At 36.2% G+C, this 15283-nt stretch overlaps 1 protein-coding gene across 3 annotated transcripts in view; it reads right to left on the reverse strand.

The window, feature by feature from the left end:
- The window catches only part of trpm7 (transient receptor potential cation channel, subfamily M, member 7), a 120768-nt gene that overhangs the window by 6895 nt on the left and 98590 nt on the right, over window positions 1–15283 (reverse strand). For 2 of the 3 annotated variants that reach the window (XM_039772829.1, XM_039772830.1), the window contains exons 26-35: window positions 12651–13375; window positions 10542–10636; window positions 10358–10454; window positions 9683–9771; window positions 7432–7472; window positions 5399–5424; window positions 2216–2272; window positions 1902–1952; window positions 1732–1797; window positions 1247–1530 (exon numbers count right to left, since the gene is read on the reverse strand). In XM_039772829.1, the coding sequence (XP_039628763.1) occupies window positions 1247–1530; window positions 1732–1797; window positions 1902–1952; window positions 2216–2272; window positions 5399–5424; window positions 7432–7472; window positions 9683–9771; window positions 10358–10454; window positions 10542–10636; window positions 12651–13375 (1531 nt within the window). Of the gene's footprint in view, window positions 1–1246; window positions 1531–1731; window positions 1798–1901; window positions 1953–2215; window positions 2273–5398; window positions 5425–7431; window positions 7473–9682; window positions 9772–10357; window positions 10455–10541; window positions 10637–12650; window positions 13376–15283 lie in introns of those variants that run through there. The other variant, XM_039772831.1, reaches the window with a different exon arrangement.

The raw sequence follows: 15283 nt of genomic DNA on the forward strand, positions 1-15283 counted from the left end.
TATAATTAAATATGAACGTAAAAGAAACAGACTTCATGTGTTAGATATGAAGATATTTCTTAGTATCTTACAAATGTAAATCTAACACCAATGTACTTTTCTGAATGCAAAATAAGAAAAGAAATAAAAACAATTAGATCAGGTACCACATAAAATGGTTTAAAATGAAACTGGTTGAAGAGTAAGAGTAAGTAATCTCGTAGCCACTGGGGCCTCCAGGATTAAACTTGAGTACCAATGCAGTAAATACAAAGATTTTTTTTTTTTTTGTTTAAAATTAATTTTATTATAATAGTCAGTCATTAAGGCTATTCAAAAAATAAAGCATGCTTTGTTCCCATATAGAAAGAGCAATTTAAGTGTATTGTAACTTTCAGCACTAACCCAGCAAAACAGTACAATTGCAGGGTGAAAGTTCCTTGCCTATTGTAAAAGTGGAGACAGTCTACATAATCTTTCTACAATAGTTATTTATTACTATTTTAAACATTAGAACACACTTTGATAAAGTTGTAATTATTATATTTTTACTTTAAGCACTGTGTTTATTTGGGCTGCAACACAACAGCTACAAACAAAAGGGGTTACCTACTAGAAAATGACAGACACAGTTCCACATAAAAACTACGATAGTAACTTCATGAAGCAGTTCTATAAAGTGACACTATCTTGCATTGCAAATCAGTTAAAAAATGCATACTTTTTATTGCTAAATAAAAAGCCATTCTATGGTTACTACATGGCACCCAAACAACTTTCCACTTCCTAAAGTAATTAAGGTAAACTTTAAAACACAGGAGAGCAGAAGAAAAAAAAAAGTAAATCTGAAGCAAAGGCTTTCAGTCCTTCGTGAAGATTTTGCAGGAGGAACATCCAATTTTATGCATACTGCTTAAAAGTGATGCGGTGCGATGTGTGTTTGAAGAGCAGAGTAGAGTAACCACACAGGACAGAAAAGTCATGTATCAGTAGTGTTGGATCCCTAAGATGAACTTGATATTTTAAAGTTTTTAATCATTTTCTTTTAATTCTTAGCACAGCACTAACAAATACAGCAAATGAAGTGTGTGATATGAAAGTTTCTGTTGTAGTTTTTCAACCCCATCACACCTATGTATGCAAAAGAATTTACTGTCTAACAAGAGGTTGCCTTCCCCCTTGACGATTGTAAAATTTAAGGCCAAAAATTATAAAAGCATTACTAAAACTCTGTATTTTACCATGGAAAATTTCACACAAAACTTACCCTAAGACAAAGGTTCAATACAGTTTCTTCTTTGTAAATACTCTGCCAAGTGTTTATCACCTCTGGAAGGAAGGACTTGACAATATAAAAATGTCCAGATTTAAGGATGTCATACTCTGACCAAGTACACATAACCTTTAAAGCTCTTCGCAGGCCTCCTCCCATTTCCTCTTTGCTCAAGAACTCTATTTTTGCACAAAGTCCCCTCTGTGACCAAGACGACATACTGTTGTTTATTGTATTGGGAGAGCTCTCCTCCAGTCTGTAAACTGTCACAGGTTCCCCTTTTTATCCAAAAAAAAAAAAAGTTTTGAAATTATTTAATGTTGAATGTAAACTGGGAAAAGCCTGGATATTCAATGGTTTATTAAAAATTGTGCAGTCTTCCACATTTATATTTAAGGATTTTTTTTTAATTTGATAGTAAGACCGTGTTAAACATCTTTAAGATCAAACAGTCATTAGAAATTAACAAAACAACTTACCTCTTGGAGGTACAGGAGTGAAAGCAATGCTCTGAGCTAACCTCATCAAATTGTTTCTCTCGACAGCTTTATTGTAAAGGAAAAAGCAATGAACACAAATATTAAAAAGTTTATATACTGGCCAATTATAAGAAAATGAAAGTTGAACATTTTAATCATAAATGTCTCACCTGAGTACTGAAAATTAACATCTAGTGTTGGCTTGAAAGGAGAACCAATAGCTACAAATCAGACAGCACAGAATATTAGTTGGTGAGAAAATACACAAAAAGAAACCAAATACCACAATGAACTTGTTTAAGATGTCTTTATACTTTAAATAACAAATTGTATTTATTTAATTATTTATGAAGATTATTAAGGAATCAAATATTGTCAAAGGGTGTTTAGCTTTAATATTAATCATCATGTTCAATTAATCTGCAACATGTATGAAAATAATCCTCCCACCAATAAATCTATATAAAAAAACTGCAACACTTACAGTCCAATATTCTGTTGCCAAGTAGTAATTGTCGTGAGGAGTAGAGACTTGTGGGGGCTATGTGGGGAAAAAAAAAAAAAAAAACTAAATATGGGCAGAGAAATGACTCAGTTTGGAGTTCTGCAAATAGTAAGAATTTCAGGGCTCTTCTAACCAAATAGAAAAATTTCAGGTCTGACTGGTACAGATAATCCGTAATACATTTGTCATTAAATCATCTCTACAATGCAGTTATTTCCACTCAGGACTTTTTAAATCTTTTTTTCTAAGAGTCCGGTTCTTTCTGAGCCCCACCTGTCAGAATAAAGTAGAAACTATTTTCTGATCTGATATCTGTTTGGGCCTGCAGGTGGCCCAGTATGGGAGATTTTTTAATACAATATTTAAGGCATTAATTGTAAGCACTGGATATGTTGTGTGCTGCAGACATTTAGAGTAAAACAAAAACCTCAAACCTTAAAATTCACCTAAATTTCATCACAATTATATACACTGCTCAAAAGAATTAAAGGAACACTTTTTAATCAGAGTATAGCATAACGTCAATGAAACTTCTGGGATATTAATCTGGTCAGTTAAGTAGCAGAGGGGGTTGTTAATCAGTTTCAGCTGCTGTGGTGTTAATGAAATTAACAACAGATGCACTAGAGGGGCAACAATGAGATGACCCCCAAAACAGGAATGGTTTAACAGGTGGAGGCCACTGACATTTTTCCCTCCTCATCTTTTCTGACTGTTTCTTCACTAGTTTTGCATTTGGCTACAGTCAGTGTCACTACTGGTAGCATGAGGCGATACCTGGACCCTACAGAGGTTGCACAGGTAGTCCAACTTCTCCAGGATGGCACATCAATACGTGTCATTGCCAGAAGGTTTGCTGTGTCTCCCTGCACAGTCTCAAGGGCATGGAGAAGATTCTAGGAGACAAGCAGTTACTCTAGGAGAGCTGGAGAGGGCCATAGAAGGTCCATAACCCATCAGCAGGACCAGTATCTGCTCCTTTGGGCAAGGAGGAACAGGATGAGCACTGCCAGAGCCCTACAAAATGACCTCCAGCAGGCCACTGGTGTGAATGTCTCTGACCAAACAACCAGAAAGACTTCATGAGGGTGACCCAAAGGCCCCATCTCCTCTAATGGGCCCTGAGCTCACTGCCCAGCAGCATGCAGCTCGATTGGCATTCGCCATAGAATACCAGAATTGGCAGATGCACCACTGGTGCCCTGTGCTTTTTACAGATGAGAGCAGGTTCACCCTGAGCACGTGACAGAAGTGAAAGGGTCTGGAGAAGCCATGGAGAACATTATGCTGCCTGTAACATCATTCAGCATGAGCAGTTTGGTGGTGGGTTAATGAGTGTCTGGGGAGGCATATCCATGGAGGGTCACACAGACCGCTACATGCTTGACAAAGGCACCTTGGCTGCCATTAGGTATCAGGATGAAATCCTTGGACTCATTGTCAGACCCTATGCTGGTACACGACAATTCCTGGCCTCATGTGGTGAGAGTATGCAGGCAGTTCCTGGAGGATGAAGGAATTGATACCATTGACTGGCCACCACACTTTCCTGACCTAAATCCAATAGAACACCTCTGGGACATTATGTTTTGGTCCATCCAATGCCACCAGGTTGCACCTCGGACTGTCCAGGAGCTCAGTGATGGCCTGGTCCAGATCTGGGAGGAGATCCCCACAACACCATCTGTCATCTCATTAGAAGCATGCACCGATGTTGTCAGGCATGTATACAAGAACACAGGGGCCATACAAAGTGCTGCGTACAATTTGGAGTTGCTGCAATTCAATTTTGGCAAAATGGACTAGCCTGCCACATAATTTTTTCACTCTGATTTTTGGGGCGTCTTTGAATTCAGGGCTCTGTAGGTTGATCATTTTCATTTCCATCAAATGATGTGGCATCCTTTCGCTCCTAACACATTACCCAGTCTATATCAGTATAGATATCCAGGAGGATTTCTTTTTCCCATTGAGATCTGATGTGTTTTCAAAGTGTTCCTTTAATTTTTTTGAGCAGTTTTGATATATATATATATATATATATATATATATATATATATATATATATATATATATATATATATATATATATATATATATATATATATAAAAAACAGAAATGTCTTTGTAAAATAAAAATTAAAACTAAAATTCATGATGAAGAAAAACTAAAACTAAACTGAATTTCCAAGTAATATCAGAAATAATATAGAACTAAAAATATAAAAAGGCAAAACTATAATAACCTTGCTAGTTATGAACCAAAATTACCATAAACAGTTGACAACAGTTATTTGGTTATAAGTCAAACATGGAGTGATTATTTCGAACACAACAAGATAACAAAATTTGTGTAAAGTGCATTGTGAAGTATTTGTGACAACAATTTTAATGTAAGAAAGTATTTAAGTCTTGTTGAAAAGAGAGCCTCTCCTAATTTGATTTGGCAAAAACAATGACCAGACCAAAAAAAATATTTGGGCTGCGAATAAAGCATTATGGGGAAAAAAATATGGGTGGTAGGTGGTTTTACGGAGCAATTAGGCTAAATGCATGCTGCATTAAATTGGCATAGAACACTGAAAAGCTGAGGTCAAAATCATCAGAAACAAACAGATTTTGAACTTGAGACCCCTCTGACAGACAAAACACATGGAGGAGGAAAATCGACAGACCTTTTACAAGGTCCACTAAATAAAAATGAATCCCCTGTCCACAATCTGAGACCACTCCAATTAAAATCAAATTCAAATGACATCAATTTTTAAAAGCAGAATCTACATGCATTAAAAAACAAGTCCAAGGAATTCTAGCAAACAAATAACAAAAATTAAAAGGTTCCTGTCAAGAATTGTTTCCTGCCTTGAATCAAGCACTGCAGAAACATGCATTGACACCCTGTGACCAGGCTTAGCTAAACTGGTCTAACACTGGATGAATTGTATAAAAAATATCTTAGACATCATGAATATAAATATTGCTGTAGTAGTAGAGGTTTTTTGAATGTGAATTTTTATCTGTGTAGATTTTCAGCTATGATCCTGACAGCATGTTTGACTACACGACAAAGAATATTCCATTAAGTAACCATTGGAGAATTTAGCATTCTTATATTTAAAACAGAAAAGAACATACTAAAAGATGTTTAACAGCTTGGCTTACCATTTAAAGGCATGTCTTCTGTTTGCCTGTAAAATAAAGTTTTGTTCTTTTTTAGTCCATCACACATTTTAAATACTCTACACACAGCTACATTCATATTACAGATAAGTTTACAATGAAGGCTAAAATGTGTTGGCCAAGACCATACAGTATAAAGCATTGTACATCTGAAGAGCACAATGCTGCCTGATCGTATTGAATCCCAGTCTCACCTGCTAATCTAAGATGGTATTAACCTGCCTGTGCCCTGGTTCATGAATTTGTAATTGGAGAGGTTTTTTTTTTTGCTCTTGTGTAGTAATTTAGTACATACAATTATCCAATAGTTTGTCATTTGAGCAGGACAAAACAAGACTCAAAAGGTAAGTAAATAAGAGATAATATAAATCTTGTAATAAAACTGCAAATACCTTTTATAATTGTAGTTTATTCTGTTTACTGGGAATCAGTGGTATATAAATAGCATGTTTTTAATACTGTGTTGTTGTTATTCTTAACAAGCCCCAAGTGGTACAGTCCGTTCTTAATGAGCACCTACTACAGGAGGCATAAGTGGATGGAGGTGTGGAGATGGGGGATAAGCACAAGTTTTAACAAACTGTACACAATGTGAAGTACTGGCTTCTCCACCTTGTCCTTCGTTATGTCAGTTTGTTCACATGTCCACGGGGAGTAAAATGTCAGAATAGAAGTGCCACAGTCCCAGTCACCTGGAGTTGGAGAACAGAATGATGCTCGCTGGGCAGCTCTTTAAATAGGATTTTAAACTAAGCTACACTGACCAGAAAGCATTTAAACAGTGAACAGTTGCTCTTTTTCCAGCAATGTTCAAAGCAATGTTAAAGCATGTACTAATCATGTGGGGGCACGGTGGCGTAGAGGTTGCACTGCTGCCTGGCAGCAAGGGGGTCCTGGGTGTACCCTGCCTTGAATTTGCATGTTTGCCTGGTGGGTTTACTCGGCGTGCTTCAGTTTCCTTTCAAAGTGATGTAGGCAGTGGAGTTTTGTTATGCTATATTGACCCTTGGGTATGTGTGTGCTCGTATTGACCATGCAATGAGCTGGCGTCGTGTTCAGGATTTGTTCCTGCCTGGCCGCAACCCTGAATGGATAGCGCATCTAAAAATGTATAACCAAGATTTTTTAAAGTTCTGAACACTCCATGGTCTAAGTTTATAACTAGTTTTAATTTCACAAAGACGCTTATCGTGTGGTGATTGGTTATGTAGAGAAAGAAAAAGGAAGGATAGGAACAGAGGTTTTAGTACGTCAGATAGAGACAGCACGCATGCAATAAAGAAAGCCCACTCAAAAGAACATCCATTGAATTCTGTGTTCGTGTCTCCGACCACCAGATCACGAACCCAACATTTACACAATATTTTAGTTAAACCTGTGCGATACCCATTCATACATCCAGTTTTCTGAAGCCTCGTCACACCTGCCATAAAGTTCTCTACACTGAACGTACACATGGAAACCCCTTACCATGAGAGAGCAGCACTAGCGCCACACCACCGTGCGTCACACCACCGTGCGTGTTTAATACCTGCTTTAATGCATTTCATCATGAAAATGATATCAAGTATTTATCTTAGCATTCTAAATGTTCAGAGAGCAGGAATATCATGAAGTGAATGGATTCTGTGCGGCGATCACTGCCTGCGTCAGTTTAAGAAGCGTAGTGATTAACAACTGGGTCGGGGAACACTTAACACAAAGCATTTAATGTGCTACATTAACTTATGACGGGGTTTGAGAAAATCTACTAAATTAAATATTTATTTTAAGATGAAGTTTAATTTACGACATTCTACTTTAATGACAAAATAAACTACGAGAATAAAGTGAAAATGTCAACTTGACATAAATGTTAAGAATAAAGTCAACATGCTGACTTTAATCTCGACATTTTTTTTCTTCACTGTGGCCCTAATGCGCTTCTGTAGAATTCTGTAAAAAATACCCTGCAGATTAAAAATAGAAGAATATTAATAATTTAAAAGGGTAATTTGAGTACCATAGATACTTACACTGGCCCAGCAGCACCTGCCGACTTTTCTTGTACCCAGTCCTAATTTAAAAAAAAAAAAGGGTCCCGTTTAAAATTGTGAAGACATTAGGATTATTAAAAATACACATTTCATGTAACTACAGCAGATGAAAGTAAAATTGTAAACTGTTAAATTCAGTTAGAAACATTTCTAAAGTGGTGTCACATCTAGGAAAAATACCTGGGCATGTTTGCTTACTTTGAGAAATCTGAGGCTGGGTTGGTATTTTCATCATCTGTGTTATGCATAACACACTTCACTAAGCATTAACAAACCCGATATTTTCAAAATACTGCTTTGTTTAAAAAAAAATCCATTTAATACAGACAGCTGTAATGGAGGGGCAGCAGGCACAATATTTGTCTGGGAGAATCAGTAGTGCAGATCAGAAGATGGGCTATAAGGTGCCAGGTGGTAATTACACTGAAAATGTTACAAATGCCAGTCACAACAGGCTGCTCATTGGTAGGAGGCAGTGTGTATGGATCACCAGATAGTAATAAATAATAATAATTACATTTATATGGGGCTTTACATAGACAATGGGGGGGACTATTTCAACAATCACTGATGTGCAGCATCCACCTAAATAATGCAACAGCAGCCATTCTACCACCAACACACTCGCCGCACATTAGCTATTTGGTGGCGAAGTGGTGAAAGAGGCAGTGGATGATTAGGTTGTAGAGGGAAACTTGGCACCAGAATAGGGTGTTTCCTGATGCCCTGGCTAAGGGGTCTTTATGACCACAGAAAGTTAGTTTCCTGGTTTTACATCTCATCTGAAGGATGGCACCAATTTGTACAGCACACTGTCCCTGTCACTGCAATGGGATCCATAGACAGACCACAGGTTAAGTCACATTTGGGTTGTGTTGGTCCTTGAGGGCTGCAGGTTTTTGTTCCATTTCTTAATTAGAAGTCAATTACAGTATTGCTGATGAAGCACTTATTGCTCAAATGACATTTGGAAGCTTTATTTTAGTCGTCTTGCTTCTTAATTGTTTATTTCAGTCTTAAACATATGCATTCACTGTTTTAATGGCTCCTTATTAGCAATAAGATACAAATGACAAAGGAGCCAGCAATTCTCACTTGTTTCCATTTACACCTATGTGGATTCATCATGCATTATTTGGTTTAATAAAAACACTTGTCTGAAAATGATGTGTTTTAGGCTTCAAATCATTTGAATGATATCCTTGGAAAGGCAAAAACCTATGATATAAGAACCAGACATTGCAGACTAAAAAGATATAAAATTAAGGTCTGAGGCTGGCAAGGATTGGTTTCTAATTAAGCTGGAATGAAAACCTGCAGGCACTGCAACCTTCTAGGACTGATATTGCCCATCCATCCAACACCTCTTACAGCAAGCAGCAACCCAACTTTTCCAAGATGGTCTCCCATCCAAATACTGGCTGGATTCAAGCAGGCTTAGCTTCGGGTGGTTTAGCAGTTCTGAAGTGCAGATGATATGGCTGCTGACTACCATAGTAATTCCTGAGGCACTGATGTAATTTTAAAGCAGTGGTCGGCAACGATAACAAGGTCCTCCTGTAGCCACCCTAATATGTGCCCTCGAGTAAACTGAAGGTAGGCCTATCGTTTTAACTAAGACATTGGGTACATGATGGCTGAGGCAGGTACAGCAAGATCTAGTAGGATTTGTCTTAGCTATGCTCAAGAGCACCTCCTTCAGAGCATACTGCTTAAAACATACTAAAATACAAAATGCCAGTGATTTGTCCCACTGTGCACACTTTGTTTAGCTGATAATATTCTAGAGAAGCTAAAGTCAACCCCTAAAATATGCAAAGTAGACCCCAGTAGGAACAGCGGTCAGTTTATTCCAGAATAAAAATAAATGACCGCTGTGTACAACGTCTAAGGGACGTTAGCAGAATCACTTGCACCTCTGAAACCAACCCACTGCAAACATCAGGAAATGTAAATTTAACAAAACTCATTTAATGAGGCCTCACGCACAGTTAGGTGACAAAGCAAACTGCATCGCAATTGTGGTGTTGAAATTAAAAAAAAAAAAAAACAAAAACATTAACACACACACATATTATATATATATATATATATATATATATATATATATATATATATATATATATATATATATATATATATATATATATATATATATATATATATATACACACACACACAATACAGATTAGAAATTTGTGCATTTAAACAAACTGAATAATCACAATACCGGAAACAAGGATGTTTTGATGTCTTCTTGATACTGTATATTTTCAGCAGAAACTGTGCTTTGCTCTCTATTGCTTTTTCTAAGCAATGCTAAAAAGAAACAAGATTGTGATTGCCACTGTGATGCATACAAGTTTTATACCTAACATTACCATATGAATATTAAAGAAACTAAGTTACATTTCTTCCAAAAAGTACCCAGTGATGCACAAGATAAAAACATTCACCTTGCGTGTGTCACAATGTATTCTCTACAAAAATCTATGTTTCACTCAATAATAATCTATTGTATTCTAGCCAGTTTTTCTCTCAAAGCTTTCCCAGGTAATAAATACCCAAAATGCTGGAAGTTTTTTTACAATCCACAATTATTCAAAAGTAATATAATAAACTGCATAAATATCAAACTAAAGGTTTTACCCTGGATAAAATTAAGCTTAACTACAACTGAAAAACATGAAAAGAAATTACAGTATACGATCCAGAAACCAAAATATTTCACAAAAGAAAACTCTAATGTACTAAATTGTTAGAAATCATTCTAATATTTTGTATTTTATATAAAAAAACAAAGCTTTCCATATATTAAACAAGTTTATGCTGAAATAAGTTGTATGCTTAAGAGATTACAAATGATGTGAACAATGCAAGGAAAAAAAGTGAAATGGAAACTTACAGGCATCTGTCTGCTGAACTGCTGGATTCCTATCAAATTCTGTAAATCCAGCATATGAATTGACTGTCCTCATTTGACCATCAGGATAATTGCTACCCTGAGAAAAGAATAACAATTCCATCATTTTCACTGTTTTCATGGAACATTTTACCCAAATATACATCAATATGCACACAAATCTCACCATTTCTTTGGCATCTCTTCTAAAGCTTGGCTCTTTCAGTGTGGTAGCAGCACTTTTAGCACCCGAGTCCTGTTCATCTCTGATCGCCTTATGACCTATAATTGCAGAGCCAAGTATATCCTATTAAAATTAATACTTTACAAAATAAGTTAAACTTACAAATAGAATAAGAGCTGCTAAAGTTTACACATTACTAAATAGTAACATTAAACATTTTTCAAAGATTGTTAAGTCCTTTAAGCAATTTGGCTTATCTGAAATTTTTCTGAAAATTTTGTACAAGAATTGGAAGCTATTAAAACAATACATGCCATTCACAATATACTGTGTATTTTAGGGTTTGTTACTAGCACAAAAGGAAATTCAGATGTTGAACAAAGTTGAGTTCTTTCAGCAGATGAAACAAGTGGAAGGCTGAGAAGTTGCAATCCAAGACAAAGCTGCTGAAAGGTCACTTAAAGTATTACTGTTGACATTTCTAATAGACTGTTGTTGTCCTCATATTTATCTTCTACATTTCCAATGCCCTTTGACTGTTTAGTCGGACAAGTTTCTTTTCTGTATGTAGTTCTATGCATGCAAGGCAAAAATGAGTGTTCTAATTAACATAAATGCTCCAAGATACTGATAAATATTTCACTCCAATGCTAGTATTAAAATGTCAAGCAGAAAAAATAGGCAGCCGAGTACAGAATAAAAATATTTGTAAGGATAAGCATGTTTCGCTCTGCATGACAACTACCAGTTATTAAATGTAATAATTTTAAAGGAAATACAATCAGGTTTTATCAGATCTTCATTAATTAAGTAAACAGTGAAGACATCTGTAACCAGAGCTGAAAAAATAAATGATACTGTGATTTGTGAGAGTAGTTTTTGTTTAAAATAATTATGTTTAGCATACATACTGTAAATAAAGGTTACTGACTGGAGCGGGTGCGCTAGTGCATTGCTCCATGCTGTTACTTTGGCTATATGTATGTTTGTATATATTATATACTGCAATGCATCTAAGGAGTGAAAGCTACATTCTAGAGCAAGTTAAATATATTCTTTCTTTTGTACCATATTTCTCTTGTCTTAATATCTCTGCTGTAGTTACTGGGAGGGGAGCTGGTTCAAAGTAAGAAATGCAGTTTTAAAAGAACACATTCCCAGGGAGCATGTGCCCCTGTCAGATAAAAAAATGGAAGATAAAACGAGAACTAAACAAAAGACCTTGTAATGTTTATGGAATATAGAACAGTAGAATAAGATGGGATGTAAGAAAGTTAAGCAGGGAGAAATTATTGTAAAAACATTTTTAAATGCTTGCACATTTGTCTACTTTTCAAAATGCATGTGTTTTTATGTCAGGGTTAAGGCTGTCAAGTATTTTAAGTAAAGAAGGTCATACATTCTCTAACGAGAAATTTATTTGCCAAACTGAAATATAATCTCCACCCCTAAAAACTGAATACTAATGTTATCCACGGGAATTTACTGACAAAGGGTCAACATCCCAAGCAACACGTTTCCAACTTTATCTTTTCAGCATCAATTTACCCTTTGCGTATTTTTCCTTCATTTTACAGTCACTGTCTTCCTCAAAGAGATCACACACTGGTTACAAACCACTCACTTTGTTCTAAAACAAACACTTTTACAGGAATTCAATGGGTTTTTCTTTTGGGTTTTTTGTTTTTTTTTTTTATCTTTTAAGATTTGCTGTCCTACCGCATTACACCTGCATTCTACTTTTACTGCCATTTATTCCAAAAAGTTATTTTTTATGACCTATTAATGACCATTCATGTATTATTTAAATCTGCTACAATTACTGGGCTGTGGGGAGCCACTGCTCTGGACTCTGGTTGCATAATCTTGGTAACACTTTATGTAGTGCAAAATGCACCTATTTCTTATTTAGAAAGTATCATTTACACCAAATGAAGCCTTTAAGGTCTTTTTACACAAGAGTAAATGAGTACTACATGCATTTTTGCAGTACCTAAAGTGCTACCATAATATCTTGTCACATAAGATATACAAATGCCAAATCCATTAATTTACTAAAGGCTGTAGAGGGAGCAGACTGATGTTATTTAAGGATATAAATGTCACACTTACCCACAAATGCCCCAAATTCAATATTACTGCTTTCATTTGTGCAAGGAATAACAACTTGGCTTCCATCAGTTGCAAAATCCAACTGGCTAAACTCACTAGGCTGAGATGGTGTGCTAACATAGAATTTTGCAGTTGGAGATGAGATGTTTGGCAAACTGTTGGGTGTGTCTGAAGTTTTCAAATGTTCTTGAGAGGGCATCTGTCTCTCCATCACTGTGTGCCCTCGATGCCGAAGTTCAGGAGGAGATACAGAATATCGAATTAAGGCACTTTCTGAGGTATTATCCTCTGGAATGTGAAAGGGTTTCCTTTCTGGACTTGGGGTAAGGTCTGAACCAAACTGCCTGTTGACCTTATCTCTGTCTCTGGGATCAGGTTGAGAGCTGCTGCCAAAGAGTGAGTCTGAAATTGTACCTCCACATTGAGCATACGAGGACCCAAAATATGCACCAATGCTGTGTTTCATCAGCACAGATGATTTCTGAGAACTAATGTCAACAAGATTTGAGCCAAGGTTCTTGGAAATACTAAGTTCCCTGGTTATTTCATTATGAACTTTGCTGACCTCCGATGCTCTTTGTGCACTTAGGGCTTTTAAAGTGTCCACTGTAAGAGCCGACAGGTCTTGAAGGTGGCCAATCTGGGAATCCAGTGAATGCAAAGATCGCTTTATGTAGTTCACTCTGTCACTTACTTCTTTCAGCTGTATGCACATATTTTCCACCCTGTTTGGAGACAAACACCACAACAAAAATGTAATTCATACATTAGTTTCTTAAAATTTTACAACAACCAAAATGGCAGCAGCTCAGCAAGATGGGTGCAATAAGAAAATAAATTCTGTACACTGCCAACATTTTTATTTGCATTGTTCCTCCACTCTTTCTTTCTTTTAAATGGTAACTGCATATCTAGTCTCTCACCACTGGAATTAAGCTGTCAGTCAAAGTTTGGATTTACTGAGTCAAGCTTGGTCAAATGCCTATAATGTCAGTAAATTTAGAGAGGATAAATTAAAAAAAAAAAAAAAAATCTGCACCCATCCCCAAAACAAAAAAAATGCACTGGGTCAGAAATTACACAGTAAAACAAACATGTTAATAAAAATGTCAGTTTCCATATAAAATGAGTCCTATTTGTGGGTACTCCGGTTTTGTTTCATATTTCTTTATATACTGTAGATATTGTGTCTTAAACCATAATAATCTTTACATTTCTTGTTCAGTGTACGCCATATTGTAATTGTATAGCTTCTGCATGCAGGTAATAAATTCGGGTGGGGGTCGTCACCGTTTTCCAGAAACTTCCTTGCTATTCCTAATTAAAGTTGTTCTTGTTCATCTTTGATTTGGTTAGTTTAGGCAGGTGTGAAAATGATCCGCTGTGGCAACCCCTAACGGGAGCAGCCGAAGGAAGACGCCGGTGGCGGCAGGTGTGAAAATCACTTCCGTGTTGTAAATTTCTTCTTGTGTGTATTATGTGTTGTAGTTTTTATATACAGTAGTAGTATCATTTGCTTTTTCTGTACCCATCTAGAGTGGTGATTGTAATTTTTTTTTTTACAATGACAATAAAGGCTTTCTATTTTATTCTATTCGAAAATGTGAGTATGTTTGTATGCTTTTCTGTAACCATGTGTACTATATTCACATAGAATATACAGTACAGTCTCTCCATATTGTATATGCAGGTTTCCAATCCCAAATGCTAAATCCTTATAGCCAGAAGGAATTTTTGTGGGTTCTGTAGCAGTATGGATGAACCTTACAAAAAGTGGCATTGAGTAGGTTCAATTTAAAGAAAGTATCCGAGTAAGAGGAGTCTGTATGACTGGTAAGAGAAATCACACTGATAACTCGTACCCACAAATATTTAGAGGGGTCTAGCAACACTAAAAGAAGAACAAACTTCAAATTTTTTAGTTTGGATTTCAGTTTCAACATTTAATTATATGATTTAATAAATATTTTTTTTTTCTTTTTCATTTCCTTCACTCATCCTTACTAGGCTATGCAAAAATCACAACCCTAGTGCCATACTGGACATCTGAAATTGCTTTCTTTTTACTATCATTTTGATGTCATGGAAATCTTTTAAAAGAGCAAAAAAGTATTTCTATATAAACCTATTGAGATTTGTTTCTGAGAGTGACATCATGACCAAAGTCCCTATTTCACTTGTGTCCACCCATACTCGATATAAACAATGGTTGCCACAACTACTATATCCCTGCACAACAATAGCAAGGAATCAGCATTCCTGGCAGAGTTTTGGTCTTAGGCTTATCTTCAAGTCTTCAGTTCTTCAATGTGACCAATTATCGATTGTGGCATTTGACTGTTTATTCGGTGCATACTTTGTTACTGACTTACACTGCATTACGACACTACCATTTTTCACCCCCTTTTTCCTACACTTCAACATAAGCCTCCCGATAAAATGTAAAGGTACATGCAGCGTAGCTGCGACCAACAGAAACGGTCTTGTCGACTTACATACTTGTACCAATGCACAGAAGCAGAAACACTGACATCACCCCAGACAAACCAGCACAGGCAAGATGCCTTAGAACAACAAATACAACGTATGACAAACCACAGAGTGACATTATCCGAAGATCAGTGGCAGTAAGT

This window comes from Polypterus senegalus, chromosome 12 (genome assembly GCF_016835505.1).
Source record: "Polypterus senegalus isolate Bchr_013 chromosome 12, ASM1683550v1, whole genome shotgun sequence".
Lineage (NCBI taxonomy): Eukaryota > Metazoa > Chordata > Cladistia > Polypteriformes > Polypteridae > Polypterus > Polypterus senegalus.